Source organism: Globicephala melas, chromosome 13, assembly GCF_963455315.2.
Source record: "Globicephala melas chromosome 13, mGloMel1.2, whole genome shotgun sequence".
In the NCBI taxonomy this organism is placed as follows: domain Eukaryota; kingdom Metazoa; phylum Chordata; class Mammalia; order Artiodactyla; family Delphinidae; genus Globicephala; species Globicephala melas.
The window spans coordinates 72,363,044-72,380,579 of NC_083326.1; the positions used below are offsets into that span (position 1 = coordinate 72,363,044).

At 45.2% G+C, this 17,536-nt stretch overlaps 2 protein-coding genes across 15 annotated transcripts in view; one reads left to right on the forward strand and one right to left on the reverse strand.

Annotated features, from left to right (window-relative positions):
• Positions 1–2,791, forward strand: part of MYO1H (myosin IH) — a 143,921-nt gene extending 141,130 nt beyond the window's left edge. For 3 of the 4 annotated variants that reach the window (XM_060310194.1, XM_030860621.2, XM_060310196.1), the window contains one exon: positions 499–2,791. In XM_060310194.1, the coding sequence (XP_060166177.1) occupies positions 499–646 (148 nt within the window). In that variant the 3' untranslated portion in view covers positions 647–2,791. The remainder of the gene's footprint in view (positions 1–498) is intronic. The other variant, XM_060310195.1, reaches the window with a different exon arrangement.
• KCTD10 (potassium channel tetramerization domain containing 10) overlaps positions 1–17,536 on the reverse strand; it is a 47,480-nt gene that overhangs the window by 11,537 nt on the left and 18,407 nt on the right. For 3 of the 11 annotated variants that reach the window (XR_009566354.1, XR_009566353.1, XR_009566352.1), the window contains exons 4-7: positions 17,340–17,429; positions 16,965–17,017; positions 15,481–15,676; positions 1,426–5,167 (exon numbers count right to left, since the gene is read on the reverse strand). Coding sequence is in view for 4 of the 11 variants with exons in the window: in XM_060310197.1 (XP_060166180.1) it covers positions 4,943–5,167; positions 15,481–15,676; positions 16,965–17,017; positions 17,340–17,429 (564 nt within the window). In the remaining 7 variants the exon portion in view is untranslated. Of the gene's footprint in view, positions 1–320; positions 5,168–15,480; positions 15,677–16,964; positions 17,018–17,339; positions 17,430–17,536 lie in introns of those variants that run through there. The other 8 variants (XM_060310199.1, XM_070046929.1, XR_009566356.1 and 5 more) reach the window with 7 other exon arrangements.

Here is a 17,536-nt window from a genome sequence, read left to right on the forward strand (position 1 = left end):
GCAAAGTAAGAACTGCCTACCCACAAGGGGTTGGGGGTACCCTTGCCCCCTCCGATCACCAGCTTTCTTCCCTCCTCACCCCCTAGGACTTGGGCTCCACAGAAATGAAGTCAGTGATCACTTATTCACCAAAGGGAATGAACAGTGGTCTCACCATCTAGTTTTCAAAGGAGGTGCTTATGGTCCTAAGGGAATTTGTCACCCAGTGAAAGGGGGACCCACCCCGGGCGACAGCAGGTGCCAGCCACACCTCTGCTGTTCATGCCTGTGGAAGAACTGTGCTAAACCGATTTGAAAATAACTACAGGAAGGCGTGGCCATTTTCCCAGTTGCAGAAACGGGTTTCTTTCGATTACTCAAATATACAATAAAACTCTGTAATGAAACAGGAATTTGATCTCGAAACTAGTAAGCGTCACAGGTGAATTTCTTTTGCAGGCCCACAGCTGAAGGAAAAAATAGAGTATGCCAGTAATTTATCACTTTGTGTATTTTAAGTTTACAGTTTTATATTAGTCCTGGAAAAGAAGGCACAATAGTTTTTGACACCGGACCAGAAGAACAAATCTATAAAGATAAAAACGGACAGTTAACAGTGGTGAGTGGCCGTGTCTGGGGAGGGGGAGGTGTAAGCAGTTTTAAGTAAGACTATAGGTTAAGATTCTGCCAATTTCAGTCCTCCTGTAGATTGACCAGAATCATAGTCTAGTTTATTTCTCCCTCTGTCCCTGATTCTGCGTTGAAAAATAGGAAGGAATGGGTACTAGAGGTGCAGATTCAAACACAGACTGAAAAGGAGAACAGTTTACTCACATTTGTCAGTGAACCGGAAGCTGACATTAAACTTTTCACACTATTAAATGTCAAAGCCCCTCTTTACTGGATGCCAAAGGCCTCACGCCCTATCACGTGGTTCTCAAGTGAGTCTCCACGGGGGAAACTCCCGACGAGCTTCGAAAAATACCAGTGTGTGTGTCTCCCCCGACCTGCTCCCCGACACCATGACGTAACTGGCTGGGGGTGAGGCCTGGGCTCTGGAAAACAAGGATCCCAGGACTGAGGAGGAGAGGTTTGGGAACCAGGCGCACCTTAAGAGGTCAAGCCTGAGTGCTCGGGGCTTTGCCCTCGCTAGCAAGTCTGATCCAATTCTGCTGGCAAATGACAAACTGAAAGCTGAGGGGGCTGAATCTTTAAAACATGGTTTGTAGCAAATTATGAATACTTGGTATATATATACAAACTAAAAAATGGTCTAACATGGACTGTCTCATACACATTTAACGATGAAATTGTTTTGTGGACAAAGACACATAATTGCCCCTGAAAACAGGTAACTCCTTTGGGGACAAGTTAAAATACTGAAGCATGATTTTTAATGTAAAGTATAAGGTGACTTTTCAGTTTACATGCTGTCTTAAAACTTACCCCCATTCCTCCCTGGCTGGCTCAGGCGGAAGCTGAGGCCTCAGTGAGCCCATTTCTGGATGTGGCTTGTCTCACGGGAGGTGGGGCAGGAGACGGTGTGGGTGACGGGGCTTGGCTGCTCGCAGCTTGTCCACGTCCCCCTCAACCATGCAGGCGGCTGCACCGCTCACTGCCTCCTCCTGAGTGAGAGGGGAGACCTCTGAACCTCAGCGTGTACCTTCCCCAGGTGTCGGTCCGCAGGAAGTCCTGATGGAGGATGACATGTGATCTCTCCCATCGCCGTTTCTGCTGCAACTGAGGAAAGCTCGAATTTGGTCCAGTTAGCGACACCTTCAAGCAAAGGTTCCAGCAGCTCTAGGAAAAGGATCGTCCCTGAAGAAGCAGAGTGGCATCTTATGCCAAAGGCCAAACCCTCAGGTGTTCTGTCGCACTACATGTTCTCTTTAGGGAGCCAACCTCAAGTCACCCAAGGGGGTGATTTTAAACATCCCCAATAGGACCTACACTTGACGAGCACTTGAACATGTCAGTATGGGGGGATGACAGATTCTCTTTGTCATGCTGCCCCTGGGGCACAATGAAGTATTATACGTAGTCTGAGAGCATAAAGCTGCAAAATCTGAATTTTGCTTTAAATAAATGGAACTCAGAAACATACCCAGTGCCTGCACGGCTTTAGGCTCCACATGGTGAGGTGTAGCTCTCCCCACCCCAAACCTGCAGTCGGAGGCAACAGCAGCCGACCGCTGTTTCACAAGCCCAGCAGCATTTCCACCCAAGGCTTCCGTCCAGTGTTTGAGTGAGTTCAAACACTACGGAAAAATGACTCATCTTTTCCACCCTGAGCAGCAACCTTTAGGTGGTGAAGTAGAAGGTGGGATCTCTGCTCTCTTTCCTGTGAACTGCACTTCAGTTCAGTGGCTGGACTGTGCTGGGCATTTCTGAAAAGACCCAGAAAAACAGATTTAAGTAGAAGCGTTATACAACTTTTATTTTACATATGTCCACAGATGCTTGTACAACACACAGTGACTACTTCTGAAGCTCATAGCGTTTTTTTCCATGGCACAAAGAGACAGAAAGGTTAGTGACACACACGTGTTACAGTGACCCTGGGTGGAGCCCTAGAAAACACACATTCCAGAGGGAGGGCCAGGGTACCTGCACAGCGACCGCCCTGCTAAGCCACTACAGGAGGACGATGGAGAGGCAAGGTCCCCAGTCACCACAATCAGATGACTTATTTGAAAAAAAGCCTCATTACGAGGGACCCAAAGCTGTTCTGCTTTTTCCATTGTAAGTTATTACAGTGTAATAAAACTTAGCTCTTCACCAAATCTTAGGCCAGTGTTTGTTTTTACTTGGATGGTTCTTAAATACAAATATTGACTTTTGTTGCCCTTAGCGCTCACATAAGAAATCACTTCTTTGTAGAATATGTTTGATAACAGAGCCTGGACTAGCCAACACTTTGTCATTGTCAGCTCACAGCTGTATGCAACTAACAGTATCACTCACCATGGAATGTTTCATGAACTTGTTCATATCCCAGGGAAGCAAAGACTCCAAACTACAAGTGCAAAGTTGAAGGAAATGTGAAAGTAGAGAGACGGCCAGAAACATTTGGTCATAAGGTGTAGAAGCCCCAACTAATCAGACTGTTCCACAAAGTTAGTTACTCTTCACGTAAACATTTGAAAAACAGAACTTACATGATGGCTTTTCCATTCCTATAGAAAACATCAGAACTGACATTCACTTTAACTTTCTAAAAAAGTTCAACCCAAACAGCAGGGTTGGTGTTTAAAACTTAAACAGTATAAAATATTTACAAAACATTATTTAAGCCCCCTCCCCTCCCATCCTTAGCACTTAATAAAATCCAAATGGCCTAATATGAAAGTTTCCCACACAACAGTTTAAAAAGCATCTACCCGATACATGATTTTTAGGTTGGGTCATGATTGTTTTAAAGTTTTATTGTAGGCTTTGCTGCTGGATACAAAATAAAGGCATACAACTGTCACAAGTAGGGCAGGGTGTACAAAGTCTAAGCTGTAAAAACCATTTCAAAATATAAACTCGTTTTGTTCGAATGCACTGTATCAAAGGCTGCCCGTGTTAATACCTTTGGTATAAAATGGTAATGTTTCCCTTGAATAGCAGACAAAACCCATCCATACCTTACACACATCCGAATCTCCTTGGAACTACTCTACCAGCCTAGTCTCAACCACCCACATTTGTCACCACTCCCTCTGTGCGTCACGGGCGGGCGCGGAGACGGGGAGGTAGGTAACCGAGAACGTCCGTCCCACACGAGCGCCGTGCAGACAGCAGGGCTCCAGCGCGGGCCACCCAGGCGCCATGGGCACACATCCTCATCCACAATCGCACACGTCCCTTAAACAAACATGAACATGCACACTGACCGGACCCAAAAGGATCTGCACGTCCTCTCCGTCTGCTCACCGATGGCCACTCCACACCGTGTAAGGATCAGAGACAGGAAGGGATCTCCAGGCGACGGCTGCGTTGACAGCAGGTGAACCGTCCTGAGGCTGCTGGTGTGAGCAGTGGTCCTGTCTGGACGCCAGAAAAGAGTCTGGGGCCATGTTTAATTTCTTCTAAGCAAAGGGCAGGGCATCCGCTGGGGGCAGTAAGCCCCGCTTAACGGGGCATAAGGCCAAAGAGGAAGGAATGGAACCCACCGGGCAGTGGTTTGTACGCTGTGCCCATAAGCAGGCCAGGCAGCCTTCCCGGAATGGAGTGGGTCAACAAGGAGGGCAGAGGAAGGGGCAGCTCTGCTCTCGGCCAGGCCCTGCAGGGTCCCAACAAGCACCAGACCACAGATCAGCAGAAGGGGCAACAGGCCTGCCCCTTCAACGGAGCTGGGCATCCAGAGCCACACTAGGAACAGCGGCTGAGAGGCAGGAACCCCCAGGTGGTATCTCCACTGCTAAGAGCTGTGGTCCTTCACCAACAAGCTCCAGGATCGATGCCCGAGGCGGGACGGGGTGTTCGCAAAGCCGTGGAGCCTGTGCCGGGCACGGGAATGGGGCCAGGGTGCTGGGGCGGAGTTAGGAAACACTGAGCTCGCAGACACCGACTACAGGACCCGTTTCGGAGTTGACAAACTGAACCGTGGAGGAAAGGCGGCCCAAGAAGCTCAAAGAGGCAGTCAACACCCACAGAAATAAATACCGCAGACAAGTTCTCACACACACACCACACCCACTCATCCTCTTCCTCCAGAACCAGGAAAGCCTGGCTCCAGTGCTTCTCGGATTCTCAGGAAAGCAGAGACCTTGGACCCAGCTTGTTCACTGGCAGGGGTGTGTTCACCTGGGTAAAGACAATCCATTCACCTGGTCGAGAAATACCAAAATCGTCATCTGGCTTTTTATGCAGTCTCTCCGGACGCGGGGGCAGCGGGAGGCCCGGGAGCTCTCGGGGAATCTGAGTGCACAGCGGGGAGGAGCAGGGCGGGCGGGGTGCAGGCGGGGCCCCTGCCCGCTCACTGGTGGAGGTGGGCCCGGTCGTCCGGGCGCTTGATGTGGATCCGCCGCACGCGCTCGATCCGCTCCCGCTCCCGCTCCTCGTCCTCGTCCAGGTGGTGGGAGCGTCCGGCCGCCCCACCCGTGGCCTCCAGGAGTGCGTTGTCGGGTCCCCGGCCATCCTGGGCCTCATACAGCAAAATATTCAGGGTCTCCTCATAGATCCGGGCTTCAGGGAACTCCACCTGTAGCGCCACAAAACACAAGGCAGGTACATTAGCCTCTCAAACCCCCCACCCCACCAGCTCCGCCACCACCCAGGACTTCTGAGCAGGGCCATCTGTCTACACCAGGCCCCTACGACTCCGTAAGACCGTCGTTATTATGTTTAAAGCAGTTTTTATTGTCAATACGCAACACTTACACATGGCGCTACATTCACAAGAGACAAAAGGGATACAGTGAAACAGATCTCCCTGCCCTCTCTGCCCCCTTTGGAAGTTTGCCTTCCTTTGGACATTTACATCATTCCCAATGTGTTACTTCTAACAATCAGGGCTGCACCCTTGTACACGAGGCATTCCACACCTTAAAGCAGCATCCTTTCTGAACAGGCACCAGCTGGGGACCCTCATAAAATGGACACAATCCCTCCCACTCAGTAAAGCGCTGCATGCACTTACTGCCCTTCGGGGTCAGGTGCCGTGAACTAGAGGTGGGTCCCAGGCAATCAGTAAGAACTGGTAAAGCACTTCAAATGTTCTGCCAGGGAAGATACCGATTATGCAAAAACCCAAGTGGAACATCTGTGCAGTTACAGGAGACAACGAACCATGAGTGTCAGCTCGAAAGCACAGGTCCCGGAAGTGTGGGATAGAAGGAGAGGAAACTGTCCCTGAAGGGGCAGTCATCCCAACACCAACTCCCTGGAAAAAGGAAGGAGCCCTGAGGGACAAGAGGCAGAGCGAAGGGAGCCAGGAGAGGGGCTCTGGCCTCCAGCCCGGCTCCACCACTAACCAGCTGCACGAACATGAGCACAGGCTCACTCTGGAACCCGTCCAGGAATCTATACACAGTGGGGATCCGACCACGAGGTCTCTCAGTGCCTTTGCTCGCTGTTAAGCTCTAAAAACGTAAAATCACTATTTTAAAGTTTAATCAATATGACGATTAGCTTTTGAATATCCAAGGGCAGAGGCAATCCATGTATATAAAAAACCAAACTATGACAAAATGGAGAGCCTAGTTACAGGTGGAATTCACAGCCCTAAAGAAAAGAGGCACGTCTTGTTAACGTAGGAGGAAAAGTGAATAATTCTGGTTCCCCCACTATCTTTGAAAGGAAAAAAAAAGAAAGTGTTTTTCCCTTCCTGGCTACCTTACAACAATACATACCTTTTAGGATACATTCTAAATACTAATGAACCAGATGTTCTAAGAAGTTAAAAAAAAAAAAGGGCTTCCCTGGTGGCACAGTGCTTGAGAATCCACCTGCCAATGCAGGGGACACGGGTTCAATCCCTGGTCCGGGAAGATCCCACATGCCATGGAGCAACTAAGCCCACAAGCCATAACTACTGAGCCCGCATGCCACAACTACTGAAGCCCGCGTGCCTAGAGCCCATGCTCCACAACAAGAGAAGCCACCACAATGAGAAGCCCGCGCACTGCAACGAAGAGTAGCCCCTGCTTGCTGCAACTAAAGAAAGCCTGAACGCAGCAACAAAGACTCAATGCAGCCAAAAATAAACAAACAAAAAAAACATGTACCCTTTTAAAAAAAGAAAAAAGAAGTTAAAAAAAGATTTTTAACTCTGGTTTCTACTTTGTGGTCTGATTTTCTCTCATGTGCATTTTGCCTTTGAGGCTGCTCTAGCATCACAGAGCTGTGGGCTCCTGGGACTGCAGTAAGGATAATAACCTGAGCAGGTGACCTACAGATCTGTATGAAGGTGACTAGAGGCATGACCTGCTGCATGTGTCCCTGGTCATCAGATTTCCCCAGATAGGTTGAAAAGGAAATGACACAGTGTATGGGATGATTTAAAAAAAAAAAAAAAACCTTACCTTCCCCCACAAATACAGCAAAAATATATCTACATGTGGAATGATTCTCACAGAATATCTACTGAACACTGGCAGAAGACCTCAGACTGCTGAAAGGGCAAGAAAATCTCCACGAAACCAGGTAGGAAGAAAGAAAAAAGGAAATGGAAAAGAAAAGAAAGTGAGAAAGGAATTGGGACAGGACCTGTGTCACTGGGAAGGAGCTGTGAAAAAGAGGAAAGGTTCCCGCACCCTGGGAAGCCCCCTCACCGGCGGGGAGATGGGCCGGGACAGGAGAGCTTGAGCCTCAGAGGAGATAACAGCAGCTGGTTTGCGTCAGCCAAAGCAGACGGAAGACTGCACAGTCAGTCAGTCAGTGCTGCCGCCCTGCACTCCCCAGCCTGACACACGAGTCTGCCAGTGCTGGCGGGGGCTGGGTGCTGGAACTCGGGCTTCAGAGATCAAAACTGGGGAGAGGACTGGGGTTGGCATGTTGTGCAGACGGACCGGGAGGCTGGAATCCAGTGTGACCACAGCTGGGGGTGTATGCAGGGGAAGCCTGGGTCACCTTAGAGGCCAGTCGCCATTGTTTGGGGGGTGCATGAGGGGAGGGGTGGGATCTGCATTGTAGCCTTTTTCTCTGTGCGTGCGCTTGCAGAGGGCAGGACACTACCTGCATGGGCTCCAGGAGCCGTCGCAGCGCCCCCCCCACCACCGACACCAGGAGTGGTTTCAGGCTACCATCACCTCCCTCCTGGACCCAAGGAGTGGTTGCAGGGCCCCCACCACTGCCTGCCCAAACTCCAGGAGTGGCTGTGAGATGCCATCATGCCCATCGTGTGCTCTGGGGGTGCCTGAGCTGCCCGCCGCCACCAAGAACCCAGGACTGGGCATCAGCCACTGCATCTGCACACCCCCGTCAAGGGGATAACGACCAGCACACGCTGAAGAAAAAGGCCACGGGCATCCATACTAAAAACTGCCCTCACACCAAATATATTAAACTCACAAAAGCTACACAGGGATGACCCCACATATAAACAGCCCTCCAAGACCACAGCAGACAACTGTTTTTCCTAAACTCAAAAGAGAAATATGTAAAATGAAGAAGCAGAAGAACTACTCCCAGATAAAGGACCCCTGAAGGAACAAAGAGTGAAACAGACCCCTTCAGTCTAATAGGCACTGATTTCAAAAAGAAAATAATGAAAATACCAAAGGAATTAAGAAAGGCTATTGAAAGAAACGCAGAGTACTGTAAAAAGGAAGTAGAGCTATAAAGAGGAACCAAAAAAAATTAGAAAACTCATTTGCAGAGACGAAAGCTGAGCTAAAGGCAATGAACAGCAGAATGAATAATGCAAATGAATAAGTGATCTGGAAGATAAAATAATGGAAATCACCCAATCAGGAGAGCAGATAGAAAGCCAAATGAAAAAAACCGAAAGCAAGCTAAGAGACCTGTGGGATAATATAAAGTGTGCCAACCTATGCAGAATAGGGACTCCAGAAGGGAAAGAAAGAGTAAAGGGGATCAAAAATGTATTTGAAGAAATTATGGCTGAAAACTTCCCAAACCTAAAGAAAGAAACATACCCAGGTACCTGAAGCTCAAGGGTCCCAAACAAGATAAACCCAAAAAGACCTACACCAAGACGTATTATAATAAAAATGGCAAAAGTTAAAGAGAGGATTCTAAAGGCAGCAAGAGGAAAACAGAGTTAATTACAAGGGAACCCCCCCCAATAAGACTATCAGCTGATTTCTCTACGGAAACATTGCAGGCCAGAAGGGAGTGGCAAGATAAATTCAAAGTCCTAAAAGGGAAAAAATCTGCAACCTAAGATACTCTACGCAGTAAGACTATCACTTAGTATAGAAGGAGAAAGAATTTCTCAGACAAGAAAAAATAGAAGAACATAGCAATACTAAACCTATCCTAAAGGAAATATTGAAAGGTCTTCTCTAAATAGAAAAGAAGTAAAAATCTATAGGAAAGAGAAAATCACAATTGGAAAATAAATCACTTAAAAAAGCCAGTAGAGGGCTTCCCCGGTGGCACAGTGGTTGAGAATCCGCCTGCCAATGCAGGGGACACGGGTTTGAGCCCTGGCCCGGGAAGATCCCACATGCCACGGAGAACTAAGCCCATGCGCCACAAATACTGAGCCTGTGCTCTAGAGCTTGTGAGCCATAACTACTGAGCCCACGTGCCACAACTACTGATGCCCCCACGCCTAGAGCCCATGCTCCACAACGAGAAGCCACCGCAATGAGAAACCCGCACACCACAACAAAGAGTAACCCCCAATCGCCACAACTAGAGAAAGCCTGTGAGCAGCAACAAAGACTCAACACAGCCAAAAAAAAAAAAAAAAAAAAGCCACTATGTAGATTTAAAAAAAAAAAAATCAAAATCAAAATATTTTCGGGCTTCCCTGGTGGTGCAGTGGTTGAGAGTCCACCTGCCAATGCAGGGGACATGGGTTCGTGGCCCAGTCTGGGAGGATCCCACATGCCGCAGAGTGGCTGGGCCCATGAGCCATGGCCGCTGAGCCTGCACGTCTGGAGCCTGTGCTCCGCAACGGGAGAGGCCACAGCAGTGAGGCCCCCGTACCGAAAAAAAAGAAAAAGTATTTTCTGTGAAAGTGATGATAACCACAATGAACAGCAAAAGGATGAACATGAAGATGTAAAAGAGGACATCAAAATCATAAAACGTTGGGGAGGAGAGTAAGACAATGTAGATTTTTTTCCCCCTAGAATGTGTTTGAGCCTATATGACCACCAGTCTAAGGCAAATATATATAGGAAGGGCTTAACATACTTGAAAAACAGGGTGACCACAAATCAAAAACATACAATAGATTCACAAAAAATGAAAAGAACATAAGTATAATGCAAAAGAATATCATCAAGCCACAAAAGGAAAAACAAAAAGAAAAAGGGACAAAGAATATAAAACAACAGGAAAACAAGGTTTAAAATGGCAATAAATACATATCTATCAATAATTACCCTAAATGTCAATGGACTAAACGCTCCAGTCAAAAGACACAGAGTGGCAGATTGGATTAAAAAAACAAGAGCCAGGGCTTCCCTGGTGGCGCAGCGGTTGAGAGTCTGCCTGCCAATGCAGGGGACATGGGTCTGTGCCCCGGTCCGGGAAGATCCCACATGCTGTGGAGCGGCTAGGCCCGTGAGCCATGGCCACTGAGCCTGCGCGTCCAGAGCCTGTGCTCCGCAACGGGAGAGGCCACAACAGTGAGAGGCCCACGTACAGGGGAAAAAAAAAAAAAAAGAACCTACAATACGCTGCCTACAAGAGATCCACTTCAGGGCAAAGGACACACACAGACTGAAAGTGAAGAGATGGAAAAAGATATTTCATGCAAACGGAAGTGACAAGAAAGTGTGGGTCGCAATACTAATATCAGACAAAACAGGGCTTCCCTGGTGGCACAGTGGTTGAGAGTCCGCCTGCCGATACAGGGGACACGGGTTCATGCCCCGGTCTGGGAAGATCCCACATGCCGCAGAGAGGCTGGGCCCGTGAGCCATGGCCGCTGAGCCTGCGCGTCCGGAGCCTGTGCTCCGCAACGGGAGAGGCCACAACAGTGAGAGGCCCGTGTGCCACAAAACAAACAAACAAACAAACAACAACAACAAAAAAAACAGACTTTAAACCAAAGCCATAAAGAAAGATAAAGAAGGACACTATATAATGATAAAAGGATCAATACAAGAAAAGGATTTCATACTCATCAACATATATACCCCTAATATAAGAGCACCCAAATACATAAAACAAATACTAACAGACATATAAAGGGAGAAAATTGACAGGAATATTGGGTTGGCCCAAAAGTTCGTTCGGGTTTTTCTGTGACATGTTCCAGGAAAACCTGAATGAACTTTTTGGCCAACCCAACAGTAGGAGACTTTACCATCCCACTCACATCAGTGGACAGATCTTCCAGACAGAGACTCAATAAGGCAACAGAAATACTAAATGATACAATAGAACAGTTAGACTTAATTGATATTTTCATGACATTACATCCCAAAAAACCAGAATACACATTCTTTTCAAGTGCACATGGAACATTCTCTAGGATTGACCCACATACTAGGGCACAAAACAAGCCTCAACAAATTTAGGAGTACAGAAATTATCTCAAGCATCTTTTCTGACACAACAGCATGAAACTAGAAATTAGCCACAGAAAAAGAAATGAGAAAAAAAAATTACATGGAGACTAAACAACATGCTACTAAAAAACCAATGGGTCAATGATGAAATCAAAGAGGAAATTAAAAAATACCTTGAGACAAGTGACAATGAAAACACAACCATACAAAATCTATGGGATGCAGCAAAAGCAGTTCTTATAGGGGACTTCATAGAGATACAGGCCTTCCTCAAAAAAAATGAGAAAAATCTCAAATAAACAACCTAATCTACCACTTAAAAGAATTAGAAAAAGAAGAAAAAACAAAACCTAGTCACCAGAAGGAAGGAAATAATAAAGATCAGAGGGGAAATAAATAGAGATTTAAAAAACAACATAAAAAATTAATAAAACCAAGAGCTGGTTCTTTGAAAGGATAAACAAGATTGATAAACCTCTGGCCAAGCTCACGAAGAAGAAAAGAGAGAAAACTCAAATAAACAAATTAGAAATGAAAAAGGAAACATAACAACTGATACCACAGGAATACAAAAAACCATAAGGGAATACTAAGAACAATTATATGCCAACAAATTCAACAACCTAGAAGAAATGGACAAGTTTCTAGAAACATACAGCCCACCAAAATTGAATCAAGAAGAAATAAATAATTTGAACAGACCAATCAATAGAACTGAAATAGAATCTATAATTTTAAAACTCCCTATAAACAACAGTCCAGAACCAGACAGTTTCACAGGCAAATTCTACCAAACATACAAACAAGAACTTATACCTATCCTTCTCAAACTCTTCCAAAAAATTGAAGAGGAGGGAACATTGCCAAGGACATTCTATGAAGCCACCATCACTCTGATACCAAAACCAGACAAAGACACCACCAAAGAAGAAAATTACAGGCCAATATCTTTGATGGTACAGGTGCAAAAATTCTCAACAAAATATTAGCAAACCAAATCCAACAACACATAAAAAAGATCTTACATCACAACCGAGTGGGATTCATCCCAAATTCATAAGGATGGTTCAACATATGCAAATCAACATGATACACCACATAAACAAAAGAAAAGACAAAAACCACATGATCGTCTCAATAGATGCAGAAAAGACATTTAACAAAAATACAACATCCATTCATGATAAAAACTCTTACCAAAGTGGGTATAGAGGGAACATATCTCTAAATAGTAAAAACTATTTATGACAAACCCACAGCCAATATAATACTCAATGGTGAAAAGCTGAAAGCCCTCCCGCTAAAATCTAGAACAAGACAAGGATGCCCGCTGTAACCACTTCTATTCAACATAGTATTGGAAGTCCTAGACACAGTAATCAGATGAGAAAAAAAAATAAAAGGTATCCAAATTGGAAGGGAAGAGGTAAAACTGTCATTATATTTAGATGATATAATACTATATACAGAAAAACCCTAAGGACTCCACACAAAAACTACTAGAACTGGTAAATGAATTCAGCAAGGTAGCAAGACACAAGATTAACATACAGAAATTGGTTGCATTTCTTCACACCAACAATGAAGTATCAGAAAGGGAATGTAAAAAAAATCAATATCTTTTAAAATCACAACCCCCCAAATAAAATACTTAGGAATAAACCTCACCAAGGAGGTGAAAGACTTATATGCTGAGAACTATAAAACATTAATAAAGGAAACTGAAGATGATTCAAAGAAATGAAAAGATATCCCATGCTCCTGGGTTGGAAGAATTAATATTGGCCATATTAAAATGGCCATATTACCTAAAGCAATCTACAGATTTAACATGATCTCTATCAAATCACTCATGACATTTTTCACACAACTAGAGCAAATAGTCCTAAAATTCACATGGAACCATAAAAGACCCAGAATTGCCAAAGCAATCCTGAAAAAAAAGAACAAAGCAGGGGGCATAACCATCGCAGACTTCAGATAATACTACGAAGCTACAGTGATCAAAACAGTGTGGTATTGGCATAGAAACAGACACATGGATCGATGGAACAGTATAGAGAGCCCAGAAATAAACCCACACACCTACAGTCAATTGATCTTGAACAAAGGAGGCAAGAATATACAATGGGAAAAAGTCCCTTCAGCAAGCGGTGTTGGGAAAATTGGACAGCCACATGTAAATCAATGAAGTTAGAACACACCCTCTTACCACACAAAAAAATAAACTCAAAGTGGCTTAAAAACTTAAACATAAGATATGACACCATAAACCTCCTAGAAAAGATCATAGGCAAAACATTCTCTGACATAAACCATACCAATGTAAGTCAGTCTCCCAAGGCAACAGAAATAAAAACAAAAATAAACAAATGGGACGTAATCAAACTTACAAGCTTTTGCACAGTAAAGGAAACCATAAACAAAACGAAAAGACAACATACAGGATGGGAGAAAATATTTGCAAATGATGCGACCAACAAGAGCTTAATTTCCAAAATATACAAACAGCTCATACAACTCAACAACAAAAAAACAAACATACCAATCGCAAAATGGGCAGAAAACCTAAAGAGACATTTCTCCAAAGAATACCGAAGGCCAATAGGCATATGAAAAGATACTCAACATCACTAAATATTAGAGAAATGCAAATCAAAACTACAATGAACTACATGCTCACACCAGTCAGAATGGCCATCATTAAAAAGTCTACACAACATCGTTAATCAACTATACTCCAATATAAAATAAAAATTAAACACAAAAAAATTAAAATATCTTCAAAAAAAAGAAAAAGGTCTACAAATAACAAATGCTGGAGAGGGTGTGGAGAAAAGGGAACCCTCCTACACTGTTGGTAGGAATGTAAGTTGGTGCAGCCACTGTGGAAAACAGCGTAGAGGTTTTCCTCAGAAAACTAAAAACAGAATTACCATATGATCCTGCAATCCCCAGGCATATACCCAGACAAAACTATAATTCAAAAAAAGATACATGCACCCCTATGTTCATAGCAGCACTATTCACAATAGCCATGACATGGAAACAACCTAAATGTCCATCAACAGATGAATGGATAAAGAAGATGTGGTACATATATACAATGGAATACTACTACTCAGCCATAAAAAAGAAAGAAATAATGCCATTTGCAGCAACATGTATGCAACTAGAGATTATCATACTAACTGAAGTAGGTCAGAAAGAGAAGGACAAATACCATATGATATCACTTATATGTGGAATCTAAATTATGACACAAATGAACCTATCTATGAAACAGAATCATAGACACAGAGAATAGAATGGGAGAGGGATGGATTGGGAGTTTGGGATTAGCAGATGCAAACTGGTATATATAGGATGGATAAACAACAAGGTCCTACTGTATAGCACAGGGAACTATATTTAATATCCTGTGATAAACCATAATGGAAAAGAATGTGAAAAAGAATGTGTATATGTATAACTGAGTCACTCTGCTGTACAGCAATTAACACATTATAAATCAACTATACTTCAATAAAAAGAAAAAAATAGAAGGGAGGAAAACAGAAGACAAAAACAACCCAGTCACATAGCCTAAGGAGGAGGGTAGGCAAGCAGAAACCTAAAGGGAGTGAATATCAATTAACAGATCTCTAACCACACTCTGCAGCATGATCTAGCTTTGCAAAACAGCACAGAGACAGAAGCCAAGGGAGAGGTCAGGTCCACTGGTTTGCAGAGGATGACATAAAAATGGGTCCAGAGTCCAGATCAGTCAGGGAGTCACATGCTGGGAAGAAGCCACCCAGATTCACAAGGAGTGCTGAGAGGGCCCCGTGAGGGTGGAGGGCTGCCCAAGTCGGTGGGTAAGAGGAGGACAGATGACAAGGAAGTAGGGGCTCACGACTAGAAGGCCAAGGTCAAGACCTTGAAGGTAGCACTGCTCCTGATGAGTGAGATGGATGGGGCCAGTGTGGTGGGAAACAGCGTCGAGAGGAAGACGGCAAGGAGCTGGCATAGGTGGGGTCAGACCGTTGATGACAGAGGAGAAAATGCAGGCAGCGGGGTACACACGGGTACAAGGACCCGTCTGAATCAACCTTTACAGAAAAGGAACCCATGAGCAGTATGACTGTCTATACTCACTGGGTGTCAGAAAGGAAATGCCATTCTGTTCTTCCAAGCCTACATCTGGATCTTTCCAGGGCCCAAAAGAGAATGAATATTTGAACAACGAGCAGTCAAGAGTCAAGGAAAGCATTTTTAGAGCCTTTCCCTCTTGAAGTGTATTTTGCTCAAGGAGAAAGGGAAGTTTTTCAAATACAGATTTCAGACTAGCCACTCAGAACCGTCCTCTGGAGGCCCTTACCTTGGTCTGTTTCTTCTCGGTGGCGTAGACGATAGAGGTACAGCAGACTTCAGCGATCTTGCGGCCCTGGCCGTAGAAGGACCAGCAGCAGATTTCGTCCCCAATGACATCCTTTATGAACAGGACCCTTCCATTAAAGCGCAGCGACAGCTTATCAAACAGTTCGATGTTCTTCAACATATTGTCGTCAGAATTGCTGCAAAAGAGCATTTGATAAAGTGATTGATTACAAGCTGGTGTTAACAGCCACCACTAGTGGGGGAGTGTTTCCACACACCGGGCCCATTATCTCCAACATCCCTTTTCAACCTCACAGTAAGCCCGTGAAGAAGGCACTACAGTCCCCAAAGCTCAAAGGAAAGCAAGGGTCAGAGAAATTAGGGAACTGGCTGAGGCCAAAAACTAATAAATGGCAGAGCTGAGCCTCAAAAAGACAGCTCTGGCCTCTAAGTCTGCGCTCCTCACCAGCGAGCTAGGGCGGACGCCCTGCTGTGCAACAGCCAGGAATGAAATGCTGAAACCACGGGGTCTGCAGGCAGAGGCACCAGGTCGGGGACATGGAGGAGAGCCCCACAGAGCCACATGAGAGGCTGAGTGACCTGCCCGAGGGAGACTTTTTATCCTGGGCCCATTTATGGGTCTTAAATAACTTCATCTAATACCCCTACAACCCATAAGTTCCTGATTTAGAGCCACATGTTCCCAAGAGCCAAAAGGCATTCTAGAAACCTGTATATATTGCTAGTGGGAACATAAAATAGCATAGTCACTTTGGAAAACAGTTCGGCAGGTCCTCAAGTGATTAAACGTAGAGTTACCATATGACCCAGCAATTGCACTCCTAGGTATCCACCCAAGAGAAATGAAAACATGTATGTGTACATGCATGTCCACAGCAGCATTATTCCTAACGGCCAGAAGGTGGCAACAACCCTAACTGTCCATCAACTGATGAATGGACAAGCAAAATGTAGTCTGTCTGAACAATGGAGTATTTTTCAGCCATAAAATGAATGAAGTACTGATGCGTGCTACAACGTGGATGAACTTTGAAAACGTTATGCTAAGTGAAAGAAGCCAGACACAAAAAGCAACATATTATAAGATTGTACATATATGAAATGTCCGGTGTAGGCAAATCCATAGAAACAGAAAGCAAAGTAGTGGTTGCCTAGGGCTGGGGGAGAGAAGAGGGTGGGGGCCATGGGGAGCGACTGCTAACAGGTATAGGTTTCCTTCTGAGGTGATGAAAATGGTCTACAATTAGGTAAGTGGTGATGGTAGCACAACTCTGAATATACTAAAAAACACTGAATTGTGTATTTTTAAACGGTGAATTTTATGGTATGTGTGAATTTGATTTCGTATCTATCGATCCATCTGGGCATTCTAGAGGTGCAAAAAGGCCACCCTCATCTGAAGGGAACGAGGGGAGTGGGCCTGGCTGGTTTGAGTGCAGATGTCTTTTCTGGCCAACACCTTACCTGGTATACGAGTATTTGTTGTTACTTCTGTTGTAGAGCAACTTCACGGCTGGCTGTGGGTTGTTTTAAAAAAAGGAAGAAGAGAGTCACTTGGAGTGCAGGTGCAAAGGACCACCGGCTTCCCACAGCACTGGAGCCCTGCCATCTGCCTGAAGAGGCAGATAAGCATAGCCTGCTGGCTGGGGTGGGGCTGGAGAGGGACACTGCGTGAGCCAGCACCAGGAGAAACAAAAGATGAGCTATACTCTCCCATTCCTGACCCCTTCTCAGGCCTTGCCCAGGCAATTTCGCACATTTTTATTCCAAAACTTACTCAGAATAACCTCCACCACTTTTGGTAGCAAAAGAAATGCCACAAGGTTGCCTCCACCATACCTTATTTGAAGTCGCTATAAGTTTCTGTTCTTCCTTGGATGAGGTGATGACAGGAACTTTGCAGAAAGGCTCATAAGTATCTTTGTTCTGCTGGAACAAAACATGCTTTCAGCCTGGGAGGCCTGCCCAGCATTGAACTGTTTAAGCTGGCCTGCCGGGCAAAGACGGACTCTGGCGAGGGGAGATGGGGCAGCCGT